At 44.4% G+C, this 16,916-nt stretch overlaps 1 protein-coding gene across 2 annotated transcripts in view; it reads right to left on the bottom strand.

Moving 5' to 3' along the window:
- Positions 1 to 3,830: 3,830 nt before the first annotated feature.
- The window catches only part of Ywhab (tyrosine 3-monooxygenase/tryptophan 5-monooxygenase activation protein beta), a 23,617-nt gene continuing 10,531 nt past the window's right edge, over positions 3,831 to 16,916 (bottom strand). For both annotated transcript variants that reach the window (XM_021193268.1, XM_029536359.1), the window contains exons 2-6: positions 10,722 to 11,024; positions 8,492 to 8,615; positions 7,030 to 7,193; positions 6,049 to 6,144; positions 3,831 to 5,592 (exon numbers count right to left, since the gene is read on the bottom strand). In XM_021193268.1, coding sequence (XP_021048927.1) covers positions 5,536 to 5,592; positions 6,049 to 6,144; positions 7,030 to 7,193; positions 8,492 to 8,615; positions 10,722 to 11,021 — 741 coding nt within the window. In that variant the 5' untranslated portion in view covers positions 11,022 to 11,024 and the 3' untranslated portion in view covers positions 3,831 to 5,535. The remainder of the gene's footprint in view (positions 5,593 to 6,048; positions 6,145 to 7,029; positions 7,194 to 8,491; positions 8,616 to 10,721; positions 11,025 to 16,916) is intronic.

Below are 16,916 nucleotides of genomic sequence, written 5' to 3'. Positions count from 1 at the left end.
GCATCTGAAGATACCTACAGTGTACTTATTTATAATAATAAATAAATTTATAAAAAAGATTAAAGTGATGAACAGGAATGCCTCTGGACACATTCAGCCTGCACTATGAAGTTTTAACGGACCATAAACATCTTGTAGTTACAGTAATGGGGGATTCCATACCTGAAGGTTCCTGCCTTGCTTTTTAGCTAACAACTCCATGACAATGGGGCTATAGAGACCTTAAGGAAGCACTTCAGAGTTGTTCCTGCTGAGTAAGAATTGGTCCGGGTATCCAGCAGTTAGAGGAGTTGTGCCAGCACTGGAGGTGGGGAGATCTCATCACTTGCACTGGCAGAAGAGCAATGTTGGGCAGAGCACGGACAGGATAGCCTTATTCTATTTAGCTCTCTATAATCCAGCCATTCTCCATGAACTGTTTGGCTCTTTTGTTGTAACATATACATTAATTTACTGTTAATTTATTCAGTGTGTCTATGCAGACCCATGCACGTGTGTGTGCACAACAGTATGTATAAATGCATGGGTCAAAGAACATATGAAAGTTGGTTCTCTCCTTCCAGCATGTGGCTCTTATAGAGCAAACTCAGATCCTCAGGCAGCAAGAGCCCCCACCAACTGAGCCACCTCGATGGCTGCATATATCTGCTGCTGCCTCTGCCTGCCTCCCTCCCTCTCCATCCTGTCTGTCTGTTTCTTTCTCTCTCTATATAGTCCTGGAGCTCACTATGTAGACAAGGATGGTCTCAAATATACAGCTATCAACCCTCCTCTGCTTCCCAAGGGCTGGGATTAAAGGATGTGCTACCACGCCTGGCCTCCATCTGGTTTTACTGGTCACACTGGGCTCTTGAAAGGGTTTGGGGTCAGGAGAACAATCAATCCTTTCAAAAATTCTCCATGGTTTCTGTAGTTTTGTCCCACATTCCGGGGCAGCTCATTGTTTGGCATCTCTTGCCCTTGGCAGGGGGTTAAACAACTATACAGCTTCCTCTCACCCAATCAGGCAGGCCTGAAGTTCACAGCCAATGGGAACTTTCCCAAGTGGTGTGTGGCGTGTGCCTCAGCAACCCATCTAGTATCTGGGGTGAAGTGTACAGAAACCCAGGGCAGATCATTAGCCCCTCATGTGACATTCTCCCCATCTGTCCACCGATGCTCATTGCTCTTGGCACCTTTGAGGGTTGCCAAGGTACATTTAGCTCCAGAACCCATCACACCACATTAATAGGGGGCAGATAAATCTGCAATTGTCTGTTATGTTCCTCATTTAGATCTTAGCCACTTCTGAGGGAGGGCTAAGGTGGTCCAGATCTTCCAAAATGGGGTGCAGTTGGAAATCACTGAAACCTCTTCCCCTGCCATGCCCACCCTCTCGCTGCCACCGTGTACCCCTTGAATGAGCTAACACATGGTTTGAAAGCCTTCCCTGCAGAGCAGTGGCTCTCAACCTTCCTAACACTGAAGCCCCTTTAAGCAGCTCATGTAGTGCTGACCCTCAACCATAAGATGACTTCCTTGCTATTCATTAACTGTAGTTGTTACTGTTATGAATCATAACATAAACATCTGATATGCAACCCCTGTGAAAGGGTCATTCAACCCACAGACCCACAGGTTGAGAACTGCTGTTTCAGCTCAAAAGCACCAAATTTGGTTTCCAGTCAGCCCAGCTCAATACAGATACTTCATTTGCCAACTAAGCAACCACAAAAAGCTATCCTGGGGCTTGCCCTTTGCCCCGGAACCTCTCAGGTGCCTTAACACTTAATCTGTATGTACGCACTATTCATCACCCCTGTCTTACAGGTCAGAACCCACTTGTTGTTCCAGCATACCCACTAAGGGCTCACAGCAGTCCTGGGGCCCACTGCTAAATCAGCTTCCATCAACTGTCTGATTGAGGTGGTGAATTGTGCACCAATCAATTCCTTTGCAACAAGTTCTCAGTAAGACCCCTTTTCAAGAATTTTTTTTTTCATTTTAATCTTTTATGTATTATATGTGTGAGGCGTCAGATTCCCTGGAATTGGAGTTACAGTTGTGAGCTGCCATGTGGGTGCTGGGAATTGAACCCAGATCCTCCGGAAGATCAGGCAGTGCTCCTGACCCCTGAACTCTCTCTCCAGCCCCTAAAGCACTATTTTTCTTTTTCTTCCTTATGTGTGTGCTTTGCCTGTACGTCTGTGTATCATGTGCATGCCTGCTCTGTAGAGGCCAGGAGAGGGCAACAGGTCCCCTGAAACTTGAGTTACACGAAGTCACGATAAGGGAATTCAGTGCGGGTCCTCTGAAGAGCAGGTGGTGACTCTTAACCATTGAGCCATCTCTCCAGCCCTAATGGCTGCCCTTTTCAATGCCTTCCAGTTCCAAATATCTGTGGCAATCCCAAGAAATAACCAAGCGTTCGAGTCCACATGAGCGGACAGTCCACAAGGGGCCAATTTCCCTGTTGTCTCAAAACAACAGCCTTTTCCTCAGGAAAGGAAGGGTAATCTCCATTTTCATGATGTATTTCCACCCCAACTTCCCCCATGCTCCACAGCCTCACAGACAAGCTGTTCATTTTCATCCTTTTTTGGAGGGTGTGTTATATGCACATCAGGGTACATGTGTGGTCAGAGGACATCTTCTCTTCTTTGCTCCTGCCACGTGAATCCTGGGAATCAAACTTGGGTTGTCTGGCTTAGCAGGAACATATTTTGGCTTTGCCCATGAAGCCATCTTAGGCTTTCTCCATTCAAGTTGTTCAGAGGCACAATAACCTGACTGTCGGGGCCATTGCTAAGGCCACCTCTGCGTGTTGAGCCATGGGCCTTCCTTTCCTCTGCACTACCAACTCTACCTGCGGGTTCCCACGTTTTTAGATCTCAGGAAGAACACATCCGACGTATACTTACTACATCAGTTGTATAAAACAATCCCTCCACCTCATCCCTCCCTTTCTCCCACTTAACACACAGACACAAACAGCGGGTAACATCCATTCTGCCCACTGGAATTCCACCTTTAGTAAGGGAAATTCTGGACTGGCAGCGTGGCCTCAACTGCATGTCTTTTTATCTACAGCATGGGCCATCCAACTGCCACTACTGCCTGCTCACAATCCTGACCCACAAATACCTTCCAAGACTGGAACATACCCGGAAGACGCTATTACAGAGGCAAACAGCCACTTGGGGGTCCCCGACACTTGGCTCAGTTATATGTCTTACCACCTATAGGTGGGGCCATGAGCTACTTCTTCCAGACTCATCTTTGGTTTTGGTGAACGGAGCATCACAGGGCTTTTTCCTAGGGAGATATACAGACACATCTATTCACTCCAGGTAGGGAAGATACTGAGAGACTGAAGAAAGGATTCCATCCATGTCCAGGTTGGCAAACCAGTTGTGTTTTATTGGGTGACTGACAGGAGGGAGCATGGTGGGCTCTAAGGCAGTCGCCATCACCGTCAGGTCCCCTGCACCTTAAACGGCTATGCCACCAGCAGTGCTGCTGTCTGTGCCTGTCCAGCCAAAGTGCTCATGTAATCTTATGGAATATGCCCCCCACCCCCACCCCCAAAGAAAGACGAGGGTCTTGCATAGGTGATCATGGCTGCTCCGGTTTAAGCCAGCAATGATGACATCCAACTTATCAGGGACAGCCACCTGAGACATCTCGGATGCTGGTTCTAAAGGGTGACACACCAATCCACAGGCGGCTAACTGATAAAATGTTTTATTTCACTTTTAAGTTTTTACATTTTCCTGATTACTCTGTGTAAGGTGAAACTAGAATGTTTAAAAGACATACATGGATCTAGCACATCAGTAACTGGGGTTTCTTTTTCTTTTTGCTACACTATTTTCACAATCACGGGTGTGCTTGCTAGGCAAATATAACCACCACAGAAGCAAACATTAGGCAGAATACTGGTAAGGAAAAAAAAAATAAAAACAGTGCAAAGAGCTACCAGATATACAGACAGGCTTGGTTCCACACTCACTACTGCGTTGTCAAGCGCCAAGTATTAACTGCACATTTCTTTTTTTGTTCAGCTAGAAAGAAGAGATTTTTTTTGTGTTTTTTTTTTTTTGGTTTAAATCAGTGCATGAATTCTTTTCATATTTCAGCAGATGGACAAACAGATGGACTATGACTACGGCTACATGGAATGTCAAGGTAGAGGGTGAGACTGTGAGACTGAAGGCCTGGCTCTTCTTGGTTGTCTCGACTGTAGTGTCCATGCAACTTCCCTGTGTTCTAAGGTCTTATTGAGATGTGTCTGAGCACGAAGCTGGATGAGTACACTGGAGGGTCTGGTGACAGGCACTAAAAGATTGTCAGGGCTGGGTGCAATAGGGGGAAATCATGGAGACTTCAAACTACTTTTGTTTGTTTTGGATTTGAGTCACACTATGAAGAACAACTGTGCTGAGAACTGGAGGAAGGTGGGGTGCTGGCGCTGGAAGGGTCTTCTTTCTCAACACCTTAAAGCAAAGCTTGCTTTGCTCAACACCCCACCCTGTCCATATAGTACTAATACAGGCTTCCAAAGAAAACCACCCAAGGAAGCAGAAAGCTGTAAATTTAAAGAGGAAAGCAAGTCAACAGTCAGAAGGACAGGGCAGAAAGAATGTTAAATTTCAAAGCTTGCACCCTCCAAGCTAGAAGAACCCCAAGACTATGAGTGCTCCTCAGGCGAGAGGCCACCTCAACACAACATTATGCTTAAAGAATCATCCAGAAAACTGGTATGGCCATTTATAAGATACACTGCTTTCTTTCTTTCTTTCCCCATCTCCTTTAACTAGGGGGCAACAGCCCTGTTTTCACACGCTGCTAATCAGGAACACACTGCTATAGTAAAGGGTTTAGTCACACAGGTGGTTATGAGCCCGGGACCTTTTTTTGTGGTGACACAGCCCAATTATCGGCCAAAGAAGTTCACTTTCAGGTTTTGAGTTTCCGCAGAAGACACTGCAGATATTTGTGGTCATGAATTTTTGAGTGGCAACAGCCCCGAATGATCAAGGGTCCATAAGCCCTCAACCACAGGCAGAATTACTGCGTTACCAAACTCAGGATGCCAAAGGTCAGCATCCTACCCAAGTCCCAGCATCACCACAGAATCTCTAGAACTTTCTGTACAGCTTTACAACAGAATTGTATTTCAGTGACCATTTTGATATCAGATTAAACCTTCCAAAAAGTTACACATAATTCAGGTCTATTTTTCCTACCAGAAAGAGTTCTGCTAAGTTATAAAACCCCATGATCACAGTGTTCAGTTTGTAAAAATTAAACACACAGTAATCCTTGTCAATGTTGATCAAAATCAAGATTCAAAATACCATGGCATTTAAGGGACCAGTCTGAGTTTTAGATACAAATACCAGCTGTTCATCCCAGGGACCATCTTTACAAGGCTTAGTAGGCTGTGAAAAATCGAAAGTCCACATTCGATTTTTTGTTTTTGTTTATCGCACAAAGGGACATAATGTGGAGGATACAAAGTGACACCAAACAGATCACAGAGCACAACAGACATTAGTTCTCTCCCTCTCCAGCATCTCCTTCATCCCCCTGGTTTTCTGACGTCCACAGCTGCAAAAGAAAAAGAAATAAAAAGCTGTAATAAAATTAAGGTCATTCTAAGTTTCTTCAAGAGGTGGCCCAGTATAGTTAATTACCACTTGGAAAAAAACTAAAATGTTTTTCACGTACGGGTGTTGTGTCTGATATCTGTCTGTGCCTTTTGCATGCCTAGTGTCTTAGGAAGCCAAGAGGGCACTACATCCCCTAGACCTGAAGTTACAGGTGGCTGTGGCTGCAATTTGAGGGTGTGGCTCCTCTGGAAGAACAGGCCGAGAACCACTGAACCATATTCCCAGGTCCCTCACTCAACTATTCAAAATCCCCTCTTACCACAGACAATGGTGACTGAAAAGGTATAAAGTCCAGCAGTAAGATACAGGTAACTGTACTGAACAGAGTACAGAGCCTTCTTAAATCTTGGATAATGGTGGCCCGAGTAGGTATCCGCTCTCCGGAGGTACTTACGGTGAGATTGTCCCTAAGCAGCTGCATGATCAGGGTGCTGTCTTTGTAAGACTCTTCATTCAGGGTATCCAATTCAGCAATCGCCTCATCAAATGCCTAAAACAAAGGGCTTTTAGCAAAGATCTCGACCGTCTCTGTCTTAGCTCTATCTGTCCTACTGGTAAGAGGATGGGAACTGTTCTACCCTCAATTATCTGCCACCTGTTTCAAATGTATGACATATATCACACACACACACACACACACACACACACACACACACACACACACCAACCAGCAATGATAAACCACCAACTGACAGTTACTGTTAACTGTAGCACATTTAGTTTAAAAATTCATTCAAGTATTTAATTTCAAAGGTCAGGGGAGAACAGCAAAGCTCACTTCACTCGGCTTCCTCTGTTTCAGGGGTTCACGGTGAGACCCCACTTCAGGCACTCTTTCTAAAGTAAAGTTTCAAGTAACAGTGTACACCAGAAAAAAGCTTCTCAAAGACCACAGGAAGTGACACAGCATTAACAAAGTGTGGAAAGTGTGGGCTCCTCCTTTCATGGAGTCCGTCCTATCTTTTTTTTTTTTTTTGAGACAAGGTTTCTCTGTGTAGCCCTGGCTGTCCTGGAACTCACTCTGTAGACCAGGCTGGCCTCGAACTCAAGAGATCCGCCTGCCTTTGCCTCCTGCTGGGATTAAAGGTGTGTGCTACCACCGCCCGGCAAGTCTGTCCCATTTTAGAACAATGACAACACCCAATGTCCAAGCCTGATGAGAACTCCTACTTTTTACCTGGAAGGTTCTACCAATGACTCCAATAGTAACCAAACAAAGCAAAGCAAACGCCAGCACATAGAGCAAAGGACCACATAAGAGGTCTGCACTGATCTAAAAACCCCACTCCCCAGAGCATGCTTACACATCCAAGACGGAGAGGACTGCTCATAAACACAAGGCCATTCTTGGAACTAGCAAAGGGTCTTTCCTCACCGTTTTGGCCAGGCTGCAGGCCTTTTCAGGAGAGTTTAGAATCTCATAGTAAAAGACTGAGAAATTCAGCGCCAGGCCAAGGCGAATCGGGTGTGTGGGCTGCATTTCTTTCTTGCTGATTTCAAATGCTTCTTGGTAAGCCTGCTGGGAGTTTGACACCGTGGCTGGAAGGAAGATGAAATTGTTAGCGTCTCCCACAGGCCACATCACACACGGGATCCATTATCAAGACACTTTAGTAAAGAGGCTAAAGCGAACAAGCCATCAAAACAAAGGTTCATGTCTTCAGCATTCAACCTAACATCTGCTAAATATTTATGCTAAGTACTGTTCTAAATGCTTTGGAAGAAAATGGACAGTTAGAATGAAGTCTGTTAAAGCAGCCAAGAAATACAGACACATCCCTTCATAAGAAACAAACGTGGATAATCTAGTGAAAAAAAGTTATGGGCTTTAAGATTGGCATAAACAAATTCAAATTCTCAACTCACTTGCATGTGGTCTGGAGTAAGTTAAAATGCCAACTGCCAAGTCTGGTTTGTTTCTTTTATTGGAGAACATGAGAGACTCTCACCTAAACTCCAAGTGCTAAGAGGATAATGCAAGCCCAATCACTTAGCACACAGTGAACACTGAATAAAACAGCTACAATCACTGAAAGATAGGCACTCCCTTATGGTGATCTCAAACAGGTCTTCCTCATCTGTGGATGCCTGAAACTAGACAGTACTGAAGCCTAGCATACATGCTCAGATAAACACGGGAAACCAACAGAACAGTTTTAACAGTATACTGTAATGCAATCTGCACTTTCATCAAGCCGGCCGGGCATGGTGGAGCATGCCTTTAATCCCAGCACTCGGGAAGCAGAGGCAGGCGGATTTCTGAGTTCGAGGCCAGCCTGGTCTACAAAGTGAGTTCCAGGACAGCCAGGGCTACACAGAGAAATCCTGTCTCGAAACAAACAAACAAACAAAAAAAACAAAATAAGAAACCATCAAGTCACTTGAACATATGGAGTGCCATACTGGAATAGTCAAATCAAGTAACCAATATGGCAACTAGGTGATGACCAGGTGACTAGCGCATATAGGGTTATTTAGACTCATTATATATAGGGCAAAATTTAAGACTCATTTATCTCTGGAAATTTCCATTTAGATTTCAGATTACAGATGCAGTAAGTAAAGGTGGGTAAAGCAAAATCATAGCCAAGGTGAATTATTGTTTTATAGTTGTACCTGCAAAAAAAGAACTATCAGTTCCCAGATAAGTTTGCCAAACACATTACATACCAAACTAATAACATCCTTCATGTCTATCCATTAGATTAACCCCGTGACCCTACACATGACAATGCTGTGTCTCATTACTGCGAACTGAGTGTCTACAGTAAACAAAAAACAGATTTTATCAAGAAATATTAGCTATTGCACTAACTATTTTTTCAAATGTTACTTACTTTGTTTATTATCTCCAGATGCAACTTCAGAAAGATACCTAAAATAGTCTCCTTTCATTTTTAAGTAGAACACTTTGCTTTCTGCCTGTGTAGCATTGAGAATGAGATATTTGTCCAACAGCTCCTAAAAAGTGATATTAAGAATTTTGAATTGCTTGTGAGACGTTAAAATTACATTTGAGTGTAAGATATGTACTACTAGTACTACTACTATTACTACTGATTTTTCTGAAGTCAACAACAACAACAAAAAAAGAAAACTCTCTCCCAAACCCAACCAACCAAACCAACCCCCACCCCCACCCCACCCCACCACCCCAAAAAACAACCAATTTTCATTCAAGCTGCTAAATCCTATTTGGCCAAGTCCTATGAGCAGGTGCCTGTAGCTCTAGGTACCTCAGACCACCACAGGGCTCCTTACACTGTAGCCACTACACTGGAATGTGATGGAAAAAAAGATGGCCCAGAACTACACTGCTAACCAAATCCAAATGGAAAAGATTACAACAAGAAGACCTCATTTTAATATTGAAGTGTGGGGGCATGCACACAAAACATGGGGAAAGCCTTCCAGGATTAATATTAACAATACTTGGAAATGACTTTTACTTTGTAACTCTTCTGTCCATCTCTTAAAAACAAAACAACCCCCACTGACACTTGTATTGCTTCTGTAATTATGAGTGTGTGGGGCCTTTCCATTCTGCAAAGAAAAAAGCAGCAACAGAACCAAACAGCCAAGAACTAAGCTCAAACTTCATCTGACCTGGGAAGAGAACCTTCTGATGCTTTCTGTCTGTTCCCACATGACCCTGGAGAGACTGCCTTGGGACCCCAAGCCTCAGATTCGTTGGCTGTACAATGGGGAAGGGGACCAGGATGACCACCGTCTAAGGCAGTTAGCTGTAAGGACAGCAAGGTAACTTATATCTAGTGCTTAACTCATTGCTTGATAAGCACTCAGTCTAGAACTATTAGTAACAAATTCCTTTAAACATTTATGCTTACAACAGAAGTAGTTCTGAAGGAGTCCAAACTTCATATACAGAGCATTATTTTCGAAGAGTTGTTTTAGAATATGGCATCCTGAAAAGCTGGTTAAGAGGCAGTGAGTGCCATGCTCTTCTTCACATTCCTTCAGATGCTCTGAAAAGCTGGTCTACATTTCAGGGATTATGGAACTCTCTTGCCTTTGGAATGCATGCCATACTTCATCTGAATACCAGGTGCACCTAACATTCAGGAATTAGTGCACCATTAACAAACCCCCAAACAACCAAGAGGCAACATGTTTAGCCATGAAACTTATCTTACATCAAGAAGCTGATAGAGAGGCTCAAGGCAAAGCCCAGCTATAAGGGTCTTCATTAATCAACATTAGAGTATGCGAGAGGCAGGAGTTGTCTGTAAGTACTGTGTAGACAGAGAGGGGTAGAACTCCTGTGGGTTGAGGGAAGAACATGGCCTAGAGTCGACAAGCTTTATACTGGTTTTCAAAAGAAGCGTCAAGGGAAGTACGTTAGAGAGACAGATGTACTGCAGGAGGGAAAGACGTCCCTTTCTCTTTAAAGCAGTCTCACCTTTCACCTGCTTTCACGTAGAAAATAAAATTACCTAGTGGGCTCCAGATGTGAGGGAAAGAATATAATCATGAGGTGTTCTAGGGTAGGTACCCTTCCCAACCAACCCCTAGTGTAACTAGAAGGGTCCACCACCTGACTGCAGTGTACCTAACACACCAGAGAAGCCCATACACCTCTGACTTGGCTTTCAAAGCTACACTGCACTTGACAGGCATGCCTAATCTTCAACAACAGATTTCTACACTTTGTGGGGGCATGGCCAAGGAAAGGCTGGAAGGCCTTTAAATCCCTTCCTTTCCAGGGACGAATCACTGCTGAAACTAGAACTGTCTGAGGGTGGCTGCATCTTTCTAAATATCCTCATCATTTGACTTCGATTTCTAAAGAAAAATGGAGGAACGTGAATGCAATGTTCCTGTTTGCTGTTTGAGGGAAGGAAAACACCCCAGAGAAGATGAACTGATCAAGAAACAGTGACAAAAACCCAAGTTACATGCTTTAGAACAAGTGACAGGTGGCTCTTAGCTTGAGTACAGCAGAGCACCTCCACTCACTCTCTCTCTCTCCTAAGATGTCTGAGAGCCTGCATGTGGACCGCTTGTTATGCCTAGAGATGATGTTTAATGCAGAAGCTCTGCCCTCACCAGTACGTCATTGCAGATGTCCTGCAGCTCGGCCTCGATCTTCTCACGGTACTCTTTGCCCATCTGCTGCTTCTTCTCATTCCTCTCGGTTTTCTGTTCGATGCTGGAGATGACACGCCAGGAAGAGCGGCGGGCACCTACCACGTTCTTGTAGGCAACAGAGAGTAGATTCCTCTCTTCATTGGAGAGTTCGTGTCCCTGTTCTGTTACGGCTTTCATAGCTGCAGCCATGTCATCATAGCGCTCAGCCTGCTCAGCCAGTTTGGCTTTCTGTACCAGCTCACTCTTATCCATGGTCATTCTCTACAACAACAAGAGCACAGGGAAGGCAAACGTCAGGCTTCCGACACTCCTACACTGCAACCAAGAGTGTGAAAAAGGCACTGGATGTCTACAGAGCCAAAACTGGGCCAAGGCTTTAAATCATTGTGGTCAGCTGTTATCAACAACCCTACATGGTAGGCACATCCCAATAACCCTTCTATCTTCTTAGAAAACATGAAGATTAAAAGAAAATGATGAACCCAGAAGAGCCCAGCATGTAGAACACAGTGGAAAGTCAACACTGTTGGGGTGACCTTTTCCATATTGTATTAAGGTATGTATTTTCAATTGTTAATTCTGGTGATGGCAGAATTTTGGTATTGTCATTGCTACAGCTTATCACCAGCTTCCTATTTGTAACTTTAGGCAACCAAAGAGCCGGATCTGCAGTTGTCTCACCTCTGGTTGGTTATAATAAAGAGCTGATTGATGGTCAATAACTGGGGCAGGAAGCACAAGGGTGGGCCTTCTGGGCAGAGAGAGTGCTGCAGGGGAGGCAAGCTGAAGGAGCTGAAGGCAGCAGGGATAGGACACTGACAGAGCAGAGCACAGAGGTAAACCGCTAGCCACCAGCGGGCTGGAAGGCAGGCTAAGTTAGATGGGCTGCGGGAGACTGCCTCAGCAAAAGGCCTACAGCTTTAAACATTACATAGACGTTTTCACGCCTTATTATTTAATACAAAGCCTTTAAACTTGCCTGCTTCTTCTAGAGCTTCTTCATTCCACTACGTATCCTCCCCTCCCCAATACACAGAAAGTGCTTTTAAAAACACTTGATTTTAAACATTCATTTGTGTGTGCATGCCCATGGGAGTGTACACGCACGGACATGTGTGAGGAAAGGAGGATAACTGTGGGAGCTGGTTCTCTCCCTGAACCACGTGGGTTCCAGGCATTGAACTTGGGTCATCAAGTTTGGCTCCAATCTCATTTTCTTGCTAAGCCAAGTTGACAGCCACCTAATAACGTTTTTTAAAGTTTATGCCGCCTGCTAATCCAAAGGAACTGCATTTGATTCCAACAACCTACAGGGCAGATCATAACTCTGGTTCCAGGGGGTCTGACCAACTTCACCCCACTTCTGGCCTCTGAGTGCAAATAGTAGGCATGCATGTGGTACACATATATATGTGTGTGCACATATACATACAATTTGTACACATAAAAATACATATATGATGTTTTTTCTTTTTTAAAGTAACCCTAGCTCTACACCCTGCCAATACATTAGACCCTTCTCGCGTCAACTTCACAGCATCCCACAGCAGCTAAGAGTTAAACAGCAAGCACTCTGGCTAGAGGAAATGTCAGCAGAAATGACAGTTCTTCCAGCCAAAACCAGTGAAAACCCTACATGCAGGTCCCAGGCCTCTTCTCTTATAGCAGTCACCTACAAGTCCATGCATTCTATGTGCAGCCCACCAATGGTGACCTTCTATAGAACAAGTTCCTGAGGGACTGTGCTACACTAGACATGCAGCACCAAAAGAGGGGCTGGAGAGGTGGCTCAGCAGGGAAGAGCTGCTCTTTTAAGAAGACTTAGATTCAAATCCCTTCATTCTTGTAGCAGCTTACAACCACCCGTAACTCTAGCTTCAATGATACAATGCCCTCTTTTGGCTTCTGTGAGCAACAAGCACAGACACACACGTGTGCATGCACACACACACACACATACACACACCTATATACATAAAAAGAAATAAATCCATCCCAGCACTCGGGAGGCAGAGGCAAGTGGATCTCTGTGAGTTCCAAGGCCAGCCTGGTCTACAGAGTGAGTTCCAGGTCAGCCAGAGCTACACAGAGAAACCCTGTCTCAAAAACCCAAAATAAATAAACAAACCCAGCCAGAGCTACACAGAGAAACCCTGTCTCAAAAAACCAAAATAAATAAACAAACCCAAAATAACTATTTCAAGATTCTTTGACACTGTCAAGAGTTCTTGAAGGTTAAAAACCATCATGTTACTACAGACATAAATATTTGTCTTTAAAAAGAAAAGCTGATATTTTCTAAAACTTTCAATTATATCTACACACACACACACACACACACACACACACACACACACACACACAAAGAAACAAGAAAACATTAACTAAAGGTCCTGATACCTACTACTTATATAACTCAAGAATTATATAACATGGATTTTGGAGCAGCTAGGCCAATTTCAACAGGAAATGGGTTACACAACATCTAGTAGTTTGGAGGAAGGCACAGACAAGGAAAAAATGAAACTTCCTCTTTCTTCGCCTACATGACACCCAACCTGCACTTGAGGTCACCATCTTGAGCTACCTCACATCTCAAATATCAGAACCATCCTGATTGTTTCCATGGCGTCTCCTAGATCATGGAAAAAGCAACAACAGCAAACCCTCATACACGTGCTGCTGTCTAAGGCCGGGCGCGGTGGCGCACGCCTTTAATCCCAGCACTCAGGAGGCAGAGGCAGGTGGATTTCTGAGTTCGAGGCCAACCTGGTCTACAGAGTGAGTTCCAGGACAGCCAGGGCTACACAGAGAAACCCTGTCTTGAAAAAACAAACAAACAAACAAAAAACACACATACAAGTCCACTTTGTCTGACTCACTAGGCAATAGCTCTTCCTCACATGACCCCTACACCAACAGTCACCAGCTACATGGGACTATTCACTAGAAAATGTGACTAGTGCCACCTTTTGAAACCACAATATTTTGAATATTTAATACTGTTCATTTAGCTTGTCTCTGGTTGTGGTATCTTCCTTTTTCTTCTTCTTTTTTGCTTTGAGACAGGGTTTCTCTGTGTAGCCCTGGCTGTCCTGGAACTCACTCTGTAGACCAGGCTGGCTTTGAACTCAGAAATCCACCTGCCTCTACCTCCCAAGTGCTGGGATTAAAGGCATACTGCCCGGTGGTATCTTTCTTAAAGTTGGGGCTTGAACTCAGGGCCTCATGTATATTACACTCTAGCATTGTGTAACAGCCCTGGACTTTATCTTTTTTTTTTAAGTTTGTAATGAATCAACCAAATTTTGTATTCTATTTCTAGTCTCTCCCAGTCTCCTGCACACTCCCTCCACAAACTTGGCAGTATTTTCTCCTTCCTCAAATGTAATAATCCAAAGCTCCTGCTCCTCAAAAGCTGCTCCCGTACCCCACAGACTTACCACCACTTTACTTAATAATCTCAAGGGTACCCTCTGGAGTAGTGTATCACTTAAGGAACCTTACTGGGTGGCTTTCAAAGTCCTTCAGCCTGTGAGGTTCTTAGGTACACAGCCCCACACTCCCTGCTCATACCTCACTCAAACATGCAGGTCTCTTCAGCTAGAATATTCTCCTGGATATTTCACTTCATGCCTATGTAAACTGTATCCACCTGCCTAGAGCTATCTGCAATCCAGGACTCTGAACCCACACAAACCTGCGCCACAGGCTGGGGCTTCTTTACGCTGGTCTATGGTAGTGGAGAAAGCCCTCCCACTTAGTTTCCCACACACTACTCTCAAAGGAAGGCTTCAGACATAATGCCACAAACTGCTCAAATATACATCTGTTAAGTTTCTGAACAGGCATGACTGGGAGGACAAAGAACACACAGAAAGGCAAAAGCACCACGTGTCAAAGCACAGTCTGCCACTACACAGAAAAGATCCCACTAAACTCAAGATTTTCAATTTACAAATGCAGACAACAGCATCTCCCTCAGCAGAGTAGCTGTGAGGAACAGGGCATTAAAAAACACAGTTATAAAATCAATCAATCAATTAATCTATCTGGTATCCACCTATCCATCCATATGTGGGACAGTGGACCAGACAGAAAAAAATGGTAAGGTAGAGCAGATTCAGGAACCGCCAGCAATTCTCATAATTGAGGACAGTAGGCATTTAAATCTATTCCCAACCAGGTGCCTGTCTTGGAACACAAGACCTCAACACCCCAGTGAAAGGACTGTGACAATCAGTCACTTAAGGACAACACCTGAAGTCCTTCCACATAGAGATGAGGCATCCCTAACCCTCAGACCAAGTCAATAAAAACAAAAAAACAAAAAAAAAAAACCAGCTGCCTCTAGATCCCACCCCAACCCCAAATGTCCTATCCATAGGGAATATAAAGTGCATGAACTGTCTGAGAGTGCCTGTCTTATTGAGCTGTAACACTCCTAGGCATTGTTTTCTCTCCTCAAGCTTGGCCCAGCCCAAATAGCTCAGTACACGTGCTTGCCCACAGCCACTTCCTGTTCAGTCCTGTTTGGCTCGTGACTGCCAGCTATGTCTCCTCGCTTGCCACTGACTCCAGGACAGCAGTGGCTGCAGAGGTGGCCCGGCAGCCTGAGCCTGCCTAGCTCCAGCTTCCCCTCAGAGAGCTGTAACACTTTAGTTGTTCTGGCCACTCAAGATCTTTCACTACCACTGGCCCGGGCAAAGGATTCCCCACAGGCTGTGCCCCGGGATCGATTGATCGATCGATCCATCTATCTTCCTTCCTTCTCATAATTTATTTTTCTATTCACACTACATCCCAAGTGCAGCCCCCTTCCCCACCCTTGCAAATTCCTGCCCTCAATAAAAATCTTTGTTAAAAATACATACCACACAATCTGAAGACCATTAGTTCCCCCCAAGTGCCTATATTGTATTATTTTAACCCAAAGTGACAGCTTTTTAAAAAATATGCAATTTCAAAAAAATACTAACTCACTGAAGGAGCACCTGTTTTGTATGTGCAGCACCTCGGGTTCAATCCTCAGTATCAGAACAATGAAGAAAAAAACCATGAAGGAGAAGTGAGTCTAGACTGATCTTTGCACAGAAGTAGTTATATGTTAACACAAGACTCATTTTCTCAGTGAGCTCAAAATGAACATACATGTTAATTGTGACATTTTAGCAGTTGCCAATCAGATTTTTCTGGTGTTTGTAGGCAATTTAACAGAACAGCATGCATTTCTTTCTGAGATTTGGAATAAGAGTCCCACCAAGAAAATTTTGGCCAAACAGCCTATGTGCTTTTTTTTTTACCAGGGCAGAGGAACTGCTCAGAGGCCACAGTCTAGTCTGGCACTGAGCCAGTAGAAAGGCACTGCCGTGTCTGAGAACAAGAGTTCTCACGCGCACCCACATGGTAATGATGGCCGTCAATCTGTTCTAAGCCACTGGAAGCAGCAAGCCACAGAGCTGGGAGACATTTGCTAATAAATGCTTAGTGAAGTACTGGAAACAACTCAAATACCTAGCAGTAGAGGGTTGGGGTGGGGGGAGAGACAGACAGACAGTGACAGAGACACAAGACAGTAAAAATTACAGGACTCCAAAAGGAGGCTGCACAGGAAAGACACGTTTAAGATGTACAGGGGTATGCACAAAGGGATACACAGTATTCCTAAAGTGTTCCTAGAGAGCATACAAACATGATTAGACATCAATATGAAATGGGTGAGGGTAGGAGTCTCAGTGTGATCTCGGGGTACTAGTATTTTATGATCCATATTTTTAATGTTGACCTTTCTGGGAGACAAGGTCTCACTCATTCTGTAGTCCAGGCTGGTCTGGAATCTTCCTAATTGCTCCAATTACAAATGGATACAAACAAATCTGACAATCCACTACTTCTAAAATCATCCTAGTCCATGTTTGGATCACAACACACACCAGCTCAGATGAGGCCTAGGGCCTGGAACTCTAAATCCACATGTGCACTCACTCGCAGTGCTGAGGTGTGTCTGCCATGAGTTTATTTTCTACAGTCATCGGAAGAACACAGCCTGTGATGAGCACCAGAGGAACACACTATTTTGTCTCATAATAAAAACTTTTTGCCGGGTGTGGTGGCGCACGCCTTTGATCCCAGCACTTGGGAGGCAGAGGCAGG

This window comes from Mus pahari, chromosome 3, assembly GCF_900095145.1.
Source record: "Mus pahari chromosome 3, PAHARI_EIJ_v1.1, whole genome shotgun sequence".
NCBI lineage: Eukaryota > Metazoa > Chordata > Mammalia > Rodentia > Muridae > Mus > Mus pahari.
This window is presented reverse-complemented; position numbering and strand designations above follow the sequence as displayed.